General features: G+C 43.1%; 1 gene segment (V, D, J or C); it reads left to right on the forward strand.

The window, feature by feature from the left end:
• Positions 1-8,998: 8,998 nt before the first annotated feature.
• LOC118660984 lies at positions 8,999-9,465 on the forward strand. The segment is given in 2 exon segments: positions 8,999-9,044; positions 9,149-9,465. Coding segments are annotated over 2 exon segments (363 nt in total).
• The last annotated feature ends 1,820 nt before the right edge of the window (positions 9,466-11,285 follow it).

Here is an 11,285-nt window from a genome sequence, read left to right on the forward strand (position 1 = left end):
AGGAATCTTAACAGCACCCTGAAAGGATCATTTACCACAATCAAGTTGATACTGTCCTAGCATGAAAGGATGGTTGAACATATGTAAACCAGTAACTGTGATACACCTCATCAAAAGAATGAAGGATAAAGTATACCACCATATAAATAGGTATAGAATAAAGTCTTTAAAATTGGAAAAACACTTCAGAATTAAAATTCTTAGCAGATTGGGTGTAGAAGTGATGGGCCTCAATATATTAAAGGCCACATTTGAGAAGCCAACAAGTGACATCATGCTACACAGAGAAAATTTCAAAGCTTTTCTTCTTACATCAGGACCAAGACAAGGGCTCCCCTGTGACTACTTCTATTCATCAAAACTAGAAGTCCATGTCAGAATAACTAGTCAAAAATAAATTTAAAATGTCCATATCAGAGGGAAACAAGTTAAATATTTCTCCTTATCTGTATGCAAGACATGACATAATCTTGTATATATAAAACCCTAAAAACCAGATGAGAAGCTAATAGAACTAGAATTCAGGAAAGATGTAAGATATGAAACCAACACACAAATAACTTGTGCTCTTTCACCCTCTCAACAGAGTACCTTCACGTATCTAGGAAATATGTGGGCCTGTTTCAGAAGAAAGTAAGAAAAGAAAACTTGGACTGGCTACACAACGAGGACATCACTAACTAATGAAACAAGAACCCTGGACGTGTGTGCCCTTGATTTTGGTTCATCCCCCATTCATGTTCCCAGGTAGCTTTCCTCCCAATGTGGTCCCAAGTCATGTGACCTCCATCATGTGGGGACATGGGCCAGTGGTCCCAAGGATCATATGCATACATCAGCTTTCCAATAACAAGATTTTGATAACCTAAACTTAAATATTTCTAAATCATTACCGATATCTTCATCTAAACACAACCGGTCATGACAGAGATTCTTCTATATCCCAATGTAGGAAACTGGATATATAACAAAATCTAGAGAATAAACACTACAAAGGAGGCAGTGCAGCTGCTACACATTCAGCACCAAACTCCCCTGAAGGAATAGAACCTGGGAGCTCTGTCTTTGTTTCTACAGTTCATGCTGCTGGTTCCTAGGGACACACACAGATGCTCCACTCTCCCCCAACACTTGGCCAACTGGCTCTAGGTACACTCTGTTCTTAGGTTATCCTCTGATCACTTTGTAGAAGAAATAGTGTCAGATGAAACTTCCATCTCATGAACATGAATCTCCTGTACTTTTAATACATCTCAGATTTGATAATTAATTTCTCTTGATTGTCATTACTGGTTTCTGTCAAAAGCATCTCTCATTTTCAATCCTTCACGTTTTCATTTTATGACAATTATCTCTGGAATATTTGTACAAGTCTCTTAGAGCAGCTGGATCCAATGCAGAAGGCACAGACTCAGATGTGGGGATTTATTTTAACAGGCATGCATCCTTGGACATATCACACTCTGAGGCCATGTCCTTTATATCAGCGTCTAACCCCAGAGCTGCCTATATAGTAGGAGGACATGCAAATAGAGCTCCCTGATCTCATAAAATCCAGCTCAGACCCGACCCTGCAGCTCTGGGACAGGAGCTCAGCCTTTGGATCCTCAGGTATTTTGATTCCCTGATCAGGACTGAAAACAGACAACCCACCATGGGGTTTGCGATCAGCTGGGTTTTCCTTGTGGCTCTTTTGAGAGATAATATATGGAGAACAAGAGACACTGATTATGTGAGTAGACATGAGTGAGAGAAACATGGATGTGTGAGAGTTTCCTGACCAGGATGTCTTTATGTTTGCAGGTTTCCAGTTTGAGGTGCAGCTGGCAGAGTCTGGGAGGTGGGGAGTCTTGGTGAAGCCTGGGGGGTCTCTGAGACTTTCTTGTGCAGCCTCTGTTTTCACCTTCAATAACCACTGGATGCACTGGGTCTAAGAGGCTCCATGGAAGGGGCTGGAGTAGGTGGTAGTTATATGTAGTGATGGAAGTCAGAAATACTATGCAGACTCCCATGAGGGGCCACTACACCATCTCCAGAGACAACACTGAGAACACACTGTTTCTGCAACTGAACAGCTTGAAAGCTGAGGATATGGCAGGGTATTACCGTGGGAGAGACACAGTGATGGGAAATCAGTGTGAGCCTCAAATCTCCTTAAGGGAGACATGAGCGCTGGGCTGCAGGGTGGGCTCAAGACCCACCTATTCTGAATTAAAGCCACAAGAGCAGTTGCAGGTGGTGTTTATGGTTGATTTCTCTGAAGGTCCTTGCCTTCCTCTCACTATAACAGTTTCTCCAAGAGTCTCTATAGACCCATGGTGCAGTGACTACCACGGATTGCTTGTAGTTTTACTCTATTAGAAAAATTCTCACATGCAAACATGCGTGTATTATTTATGGAGGAAGAAAAATGCAGAGGGGTTCATTAGCCTGCAGAAACCATCAGCACACAATCAAAGTGTGTCCATGAAATGTGGAACTTGGTTAACCTCCCTGCACTTCAAGAAGGCCCAGGAAGTCCACTGGAGATTTCTTGAGCCCCATGTTTCTGACAGATGACACCTATGTCTCTCAGTGATGGTCATGTCTTGGTGTCACATCAGAGCTCAGCCATGGTCTGGGAGTCATGCACAGCTATGTCTTCAGCACAAACTATGGTAGATTTCAGAATGCAGTGGCTGAGACCTGTTCTGTGTGCTCCATGGAGATGTGGTAAGGGAGGAACATTCTCAGGACAAAGGCACTTTATGAATTCTATACAAGATAACATTGTTTTATTTCATTCTATTGGATGGCATATGAAATTAACATATGGTATGAAATCAACTATTATTTCAACTGACCACACCCTATGAAGAGCAACAGTTTATTTCTCAGTCCACTTAGTAGGGTCTCAAATTAGGAACCAGATTCCAAATTGGCTAGATTGCTAAGATTTTGAAAAAAAAATTGATATAGTAGTGAAAACCTTCTAACAAATAAAAGCCAACAAACAAATGGAATCAAGGAGAATTCCACCAAAAACTCAAAGAAGAATTCATAACTTTTTAATCAATCCTTCCTGAATTCTTCCAAGAATGAAATGAGGCAACACTTCTAAAGAGATTTAATGAGGTGACCATTATACTGATACCAAAGTTAAGTAAGGACACACAAAAATTACAGGCCAATATCCCTGATAAGCACAAATGCAAAAAACCTGAATAATATATGATGGACTTTAACACCACATTGAAAGGATCATTTACCATGATCCAGTGGGATACTGAGCAAGAACGCAAGGTAGTTCAATGTTTTTAAATCAGTAAATGTGCTACCCTTGTCCACAGAATGAAGGATAACATATACCATCATATAAACAGATTTGGAAGAATAATCAATAGAAAACTCACTGGAGAGAACTCTGATACCCGAAATTGGACCAAAATTGGAAACTGCATAGCGATTGGTAGGAAGGTGAAGTCAAGAAAGTGCTGGCTGGGCACCCACAGATAGCAACTGAAGTCCCCAAGAGATATCTCATGTGTGGGGGGTTTCCACTGAGAACTCTGGGGTCTAATACCCAAGCTGAGCCTCCTAGCAGAGAGCACTGAAACTGAGGAGGGTACCCACATAACATCTGGCTATGAAAACAAGCGGGGTGCTTTCTGCCAGGAAGTAACAGTTGAAAATCCAGGTACCCTCTTAAAGGGCCAATGCACAAAATTCACTGTAGAGCCACACATCTTGTACTCCAACAGAGGGAGGGTGAAGTGGACCGGAGCTGTGAGAGCAGAAGTCTAGACTGGGTACTCAGGGGATAGAGCTCAGAAGGCAGATACCCAAGTTTTCAGTGCTCAGTCATTCCCTCACACAGAGGAGGACATCTTTGGACATCTTTCCCACATAGACATTTGCCTTGCCTCGGGGGAAGACAGTTGATACACCCTATTGGAAAACACATGAAGCCACTTAAGAGATTAAAAATAAAAATCAGCCTCCAGGCAGAAGCAACTGCCTCTCCCTGCTCAAAAACAAAAACAAAAACAACTCTTGCCATACCTGAAGTTGATTGCCTGGGGGGTGGGGGGCAATTCAAGTCAAAATCCTTTCAGTCTGTAGACAGAGGCAGTCTCTGGAGGCTATGAGTCTTTGCCTGATCTAATTAGTCAGAAACAGTCTTTGCCAGGTGTACCGTATACTAATGTGGATTTTGTAATCAAAGAATACACGATAATTTCAAGAGAAACATCAAAAGTGCTTTATTCAAAGTAATGTCCATCACTAGCTACACATTTCCCCCATCTTTCAGGTAATTTGTGGATACCGACCCAATAGAACTTTTCTTGTTTTGAGACAAACCATTCCGAGACCCAATTTTCTACTTCTTCATATGATTTGAAGTGCTGCTCAGAAAGTGCTGGTGCCATCTATCAGAAAAAGTGGTAATCTGTAGCAGCAAGGTCTGGTGAATATGGTGAGTGGGTTAATACTGCCCAGGCAAGATATTTTAATGTGTCTTTAAGTGCTTTTGAAGTGTGTGATGGTGCGTTATCATGAAGCAAAATTACTTTTCCATGTCTTTTGGCCCATTTGCATCGTTTTATGATCAAAGGGTGGTTCAAATTGATACAGTAGGTCCTCGTGTCATGTCAGACATCGGTTCCTATGGTGCAACATAACATGATTTTTGTTGTAAGTTGAAACCCACCTACATAAGCACCTATGTCACTCACATGGAGCACATATACAGCAGTAATGAAGTGAAACAATAAAAAAAAAGAAAGAAAGAAAGAAGAAAGAAAAAAAGAAAGAAAGAAAGAAAGAAAGAAAGAAAGAAAGAGAAAGAAAGAAAGAAAGATAACAATTCCTGACCTTTACTTGTGGCAAATACAGTAAATAATAAAAAACATAAAACATATATATACATATGTCAGAATGAAGGAACTTTTTTTTTTATATATAAATAAATGGAAGATGGCAACGTAACCATGAAACGACATATGTCAAGTCTGAAGTAACTTGAGAACTGTCTGTATTTGTTGTTGGTAGCCATCAGTATTGATGGTTTCACCTGGTTTTAGAAGTTCATAATATACCACACCTCCCTGATCAGACCAAACGCAGAGCATTGTCTTCTTTCTGGAGTGATTTGGCCTTGCAGTCAATGTTGATGGTTGACCTGGATCAACCAATGATTTTGTGCATTTGGGATTCTCAAAATAAATCCACTTTTCATCGCCAGTCACAACTCAATGCAAACAAGACTTTCTTTCGTCCCATTGTTACAACATTTTACTGATGACTTTTTCGTTTTCCATTTGCCTTTCGTTCAATTGATGTGGAACCCATTTTCCTTCCTTTAAAATCTTTCCCATTGCTTGTAAATAATCAGAAATTGTTTGCTGAACAACATTTAATATTTCTGCAAGTTGTTTTTGAGTTTGACACACATCTTCATCCAATAACACTTGTAATTGTTGGTCTTCAAACTTTTTCCATTGACCTGGGCGATCTTTGTCTTTCACAAAGAAATCATCACTTTTAAAGTGTTGAAAACAGTGTTCACAAGTATCTTGAGATGGAGCATGTCCACCATAACCTTCCCAAAGTATACAATAACTTTCAGCAGCACTTTTCTTCAAAATAAAGTAATGAATTGAAACTTCCCACAAATGCTATTTTTTGGCATGAAATTCAACATTTTTAAGCATAAAAATATCTATGATGTTAACACCTTCAGCAAATTTGACATATGAAGTTTTGAAGCTTGCTGTCAATACAACGAAATAGCATACATATCAAATTGCATATATATCAACATATGTGTAACACTGCTTATTGAAAAAACCTGCATTATATCTAGTACATTGTCCTGAACTAGAGATTGAAAATGTAGAGGATCTACCTAATACATACTCTTAAACCCAAACATACAGCAAAAAAAGAGGAGACAAAGAAACAACTCCCAATAAAAGAAAAAGTGAATCCTCCAGAATAAGAGATAAATGACACAGAGATAATAAATTTACCTGAAACAGAGTAATGATGGTAAAAATTCTCAACAGCATGAAAAAAGATACAGTAACTATGAAAAAAGAACATGAAAAAAATAACAGTCTGAGATAAAGAATGATATAACACAAATAAAGAACACATTGGAAGGAATACACAGCAGATTAGGGGAAGCTGAGGATCAGATCAGTGAATTATAACACAGAGTTGAAAATATCACTAATCAGAGAATCAAAAAGAAAAAAAAATTATAAAACAGGAGGACAGCTTAAGGGAGCTGTGGGACAATGTGAAATGTAATAATATTAGAATAGCAGGTGTTCCAGAAGAGGCAGAAAGGGAGAAAGACATAGAGAATGTGTTTGAAGAAATAATGACAAAAAACTTAACTAACCTGGTAAAGGAAAAAGTTACACAAGTTCAGGAGGCACAGAGAACCCCAAACAAGAAGAACCCAAACAGGCCCATGCCCAGACACATCATAATTAAACGACAAAGAGAGAACCTTAAAGGCAGCAAGATAAAAGAAAACTGTTACCTACAAAGGAGCTCCCATAAGGCTGACACCTGATTTCTCATCAGAAATTCTACTGGCCATAAGGGAATGGCATGCAGTACCCAAGGTAATGGAAAGAAAGGATCTGAAACCAATATTACTATATCCAACAAGGCTATCATTCAAAATAAAGGGTCAAATAAAGAGCTTCCCAGACAAATACATCACCACCAAACCAGCATTACAAGAAATGCTAAAGGGTTTGTGCTAATGAGAACAAGACCCAGAAGGAGAAACCTTGCCATACAGTATTATAATGGCAATAAATAAGCACCTCTCAATAATAACCCTAAATGTAAATGGATTAAATGCTCCAATCAAAAGGCATAGGGTAGCTGAATGAATACAAAAACATGACCCAACTATATTCTGTCTACAAGAGACCCATCTCAAAACAAAAGACACACACAGGATGAGAGTGAAGGGATGGAAATTTTTTTCCATGCAAATGGAATAGAAAAAAAAGGTGGAGTAGCAATACTCACATCTGACTAAATAGACTTCAAAATGAAGGCCCTACAAGAAACAACAAAGCCCACTACATAGTACTAAAGGGATTGATCCAACAAGAGGATATAACCCTGGTAAACATATGTGAACCCAAAATAGAAGCACCTAAATACATTTAAAAAAACCAAAAACGTGTAGAAGACTTTAATGGAGAGATCAACAACAATACAGTCATAGTAGGGGGCATTAACACCCCACTCACTTCACTCGCTAGATCTTACAGACAAGGAGACCAAGACTCTAAATTACACACTGGATCACATGGATTTAATTGACATTTATAGAACATTTCACCCCAATGCAGCAGAATATGCATTCTTCTCAAATGCACATGGAGCAGTCACAAAGACAGACCACATGTTAGGACACAAAACAAGTCTCTACAAGTTCAAGAAGAATGAAATCATAGCAAGCATCTTCTCAGATCACTGTGGAATAAAATTAGAAATCAACTATAGTAAAAACACCCCAAAACATTCAAACACATTGAGGCTAAATATCATGTTATTAAATAATGAATGGGTTACCAACGACATCAAGAAAGAAAGAAAAAAAATCCTGGAAACGAATGAAAATGAACGCACAACAATCCAAAATCTCTGGGACACAGCAAAAGCAGTCCTGAGAGGGAACTTCATAGCACTATAGACATACCTAAAAACAAACAAACAAACAACACCCCCCCCCCAAAAAAAAAAAAGAAAGAAAAGAAAAATCAGCAATAAACAATTTAACCCAACAACTTAAAGAACTAGAAAGAGAACAACAAGAAAAGCACAGAGTAAGTAGAAGTAGATACTAAAAAAAGCAATATAAAAATCACTTAAAACCAAGAGCTGGTTATTTGAAAGGATAAACAAAATTGATAAACCAGAAGAAAGTGTTTCTGTGAAGGTGGGGACATGTGACTGCTGTTACTTTGGGGATATGGTGGCAGCTCCCAACAGGCACAGAGAGGGTCAGTCTGGCCCGAGCAGGGTCTTCTCTGGTCTCTATTGGATTCAACATGAGCAGGAAAATTGTGTCATTCAAATGCCTGATGAAAGTCAGGTGATGCAGGGACATGGCCCCTGGGGGCTCTGAACCTGGGTCTTCCCAACAAACAGCCACACACAGCAGTCTACCAGCTAGAGCATTGGACAGACTTAGTGGGTCCAGGTGAACATGGAGGACGATGACAGATGCCACATCTGACCGTAGGGTCAGCTGCAGCCATGACAGTTACCGCTGACCTCCTAACACCCACATGGAGATGTCCATGCACATCAGGGATGAAGAGGGTCTCAGGCCCATGAAAACAGAGTTGACAGACAGGGGCTGTGGGGGTCACAAAAGTGGTCCTGAGCCCAACACAGACCTCAAGTGCATGTGACAGACCTGGGGGAACTTGACTCCCCTCAGGTGATGGGGGACCACCTCCCAGGTGAGGCACGACCTTCACCATGCTAGTGAGGACTATGAGACCACACGGGAATCAAGCCCTGAAGAGGGGGGTAACACCAGAGCACAGACACTCATCCATGCTCTCATCTCATACCAGGGTTCTGCACCCTCACGGGGCAGGTTCTGCTCTGCCCTGGAGTTGGTTCAGGAGAGCACTGGAGGCCAGTGGAGAAGGCTCAGTCCAGAAGCAGGGCTCAATGTCACCAGATGTGGTCCCATGGACATTCCCAAACCACCTTAAGATTCTGTATTTAGCTATTGAAATGTCTTCATGACATGATTCTCCCTCAGGACACTTTCACCTGCAAAGAGGTATTGCTCTCCCTGTAGGTCTCCAACCCCAGAGCTCCCTACATAGTAGGAAGACATTCAAATAGAACTCCTCTGCTTATAAAAACCAGCCCAGCTCTGGCCCTGCGGCTCTGGGACAGGAGCCCAGCCTGGATTCCCAGTTGTTTCCATTCCCTGATCAGGACTGAACACAGACCACTCACCATGGGGTTGGGGCTCAGCTGGGTTTTCCTTGTTGCTATTTTGAGAGGTAATTTATGGAGAACAAGAAACACTGAGTATGTGAGTGGGCATGAGTGAGAGAAACAGTGATCGTGTGAGAGTTTCCTGACTAGGACATCTTTGTGTTTGCAGATGTCCACTGTGAAGTCCAGCTGGTGGAGTCTGGAGGAGGCTTGGTACAACCTGGGGCGTCTCTGAGACTCTTCTGTGAAGCCTCTGGTTTCACCTTCAGTAGCTATGGCATGAACTGGGTCCACCAGGTTCCAGGGAAGGGGCTGGAGTGGGTCACTGGTGTTAGTAGTACTGGTGGTACCACATACTATGCAGAGTCTGTGAAGGGTCGGCTCACCGTCTCCAGAGACAACGCCAAGAACACACTGTATCTGCAAATGAACAGCCTGAGAACTGAGGACACAGCCGTGTATTACTGTGCAAGAGACACACAGTGAGGGGAAATCAGTGTGAGCCCTGACACAAACTCCCTTAGGGGAGGAGTAGGGTTGGGCTGCAGGGGGAGCTCTAGACACCAGGGGGCGCTGAGGACCCACAGATCAGAGCATCCAAACCAGGAGCCGGAGGAGGAGCAAGTTCAGCCCTGGATCCTGTTGGAGGCTGGGTTTCCTATTCAACTGAAATTTTCTCCAGGACCTTCTCCAGAGTCATGTTCGGGGCACAGACAGCTCAGCAGCAAGGAGCTGGTCAGTCCTGATGGAGAAGAGAGGCTGCGGGGTGGCCATTGTCCAGCCCCCTGCACGCAGAGATGATGGCAACAGGCCCTGTTCAAGGACAGCAGGGTCCCGCCCACAGCAGCTTCAGAGGCTGAGTCTGAGGATGACCACACACCAGGGGATGAGATGACCAGGAGCTCTGACATAACCTTGGACTCAGGAGGCAGGGAGACCTCTCCAGCAGGTCCAATGGCCTTAGGAAGCCGGGAGGGGGACTGGCTCTGGGTGAGCTATGTCAGGGAGTGAGAAATGATGGTGGTCCTGTGCTGGGCAGGGGCTGGAGTGAATGGACCCCCTCCAGGGGCAGAGGACGGACCGCCAGGCTTCCTCACCTGCGTTTCCAGATGTGGGCAGAAGTGGATGAGGGAGGGCAAGGCTTGAAAGCTGCCAGACGTCAGTACCAAAGCTGAGGTCAGACTCCTGTGTCCACCTAACAATTGCAATAATAAGGAAAAGGGAGGGACTCATGCATTCAGAGTGGACAGCAACCAATGATGATCAGCAAGTCAATAGGCACAAAGCAGGAGTGAGAGTGGGGTCTGGTTCTCACACTGAGTGAAGTTTCCACTGTCTGATCCTCCCCTTGTACAGAAGGTCAGGGGTCAGCTTCTGCTTCCAGAATTGCAGGTTCTAGAGGGTTCTGAGCATCCTGAGTTACACGTCCTGCCCTGGGGCGGTTCTCCAAGGTGTGAATTTTGAATTGCTCCGTGAGCTGTAAGGTGTGAACTCAGGGAATAATTGAAGTTTCATGATGGCCTTTATTGTTAAAACACATGATCAGGTCTCTTCAGGGGGGTTCAAAAGCCCTTTCTTCTGATATCTCATTATTAGGTAAATATCAGTTAAATGATTTTTAAAAAGATACAACTGCTCTGCACCTTGATCCTCCCTCCTTCTGTAGTTTTAGCCCATCATGAGCTCACAGTCTCCTTCCCAGATAGTCAGCCTCCAGATTCCCTTCCTCCCAGGGTCTCAGGTAGATGCTGGGAGGACAGGTCCCAGAATGACTCTTTGTGACCAGGAGCAGGTCCGAGTCCACATCCATGTCAGAGCGCCTGCTGGTCCAGAGTCAGTGCCCGTGTCCCTCTGGGAGAAGATGAGTCCAGTGTCTCAGAGCCTCTCTGATCCAGGACCTGGGAGACCTTCCTGAGCTGCTCCCTGTGGGAGGGGCTGCTCTGCTAGGAGAAGTGATTAGAGAGGAGGGACAGAGTGCGAGCCTGTCTCTGCTGTCTTGCCTGGGCTGTGCTCCTGGGAGGCAGGTGCTCCCCAGTGAGGCCTGTTCCCTGGAGCTGTACTGAGACAATGGTAGCCCCTGCATGGTCACCTGCAGGCCCAGGGCACTAACAGTAATGCACCCCTGAAGTCAAAGGGTGACCCAGCCTCACCTCAGACTATCCCTGGAGCAAGCCTGACCTTTTCCACCTGCATCTGCATGTGCAGGACCTGCAAGAACATGGACACACGAGTGCCTACTCTTCAAAGTCTCTGTTTTTATCATGGGTGCATTTGATTGGCTTCCAGAGAAATTCACACCCAGACCC

Source organism: Myotis myotis, unplaced genomic scaffold, assembly GCF_014108235.1.
Source record: "Myotis myotis isolate mMyoMyo1 unplaced genomic scaffold, mMyoMyo1.p scaffold_m19_p_75, whole genome shotgun sequence".
In the NCBI taxonomy this organism is placed as follows: Eukaryota; Metazoa; Chordata; class Mammalia; order Chiroptera; family Vespertilionidae; genus Myotis; species Myotis myotis.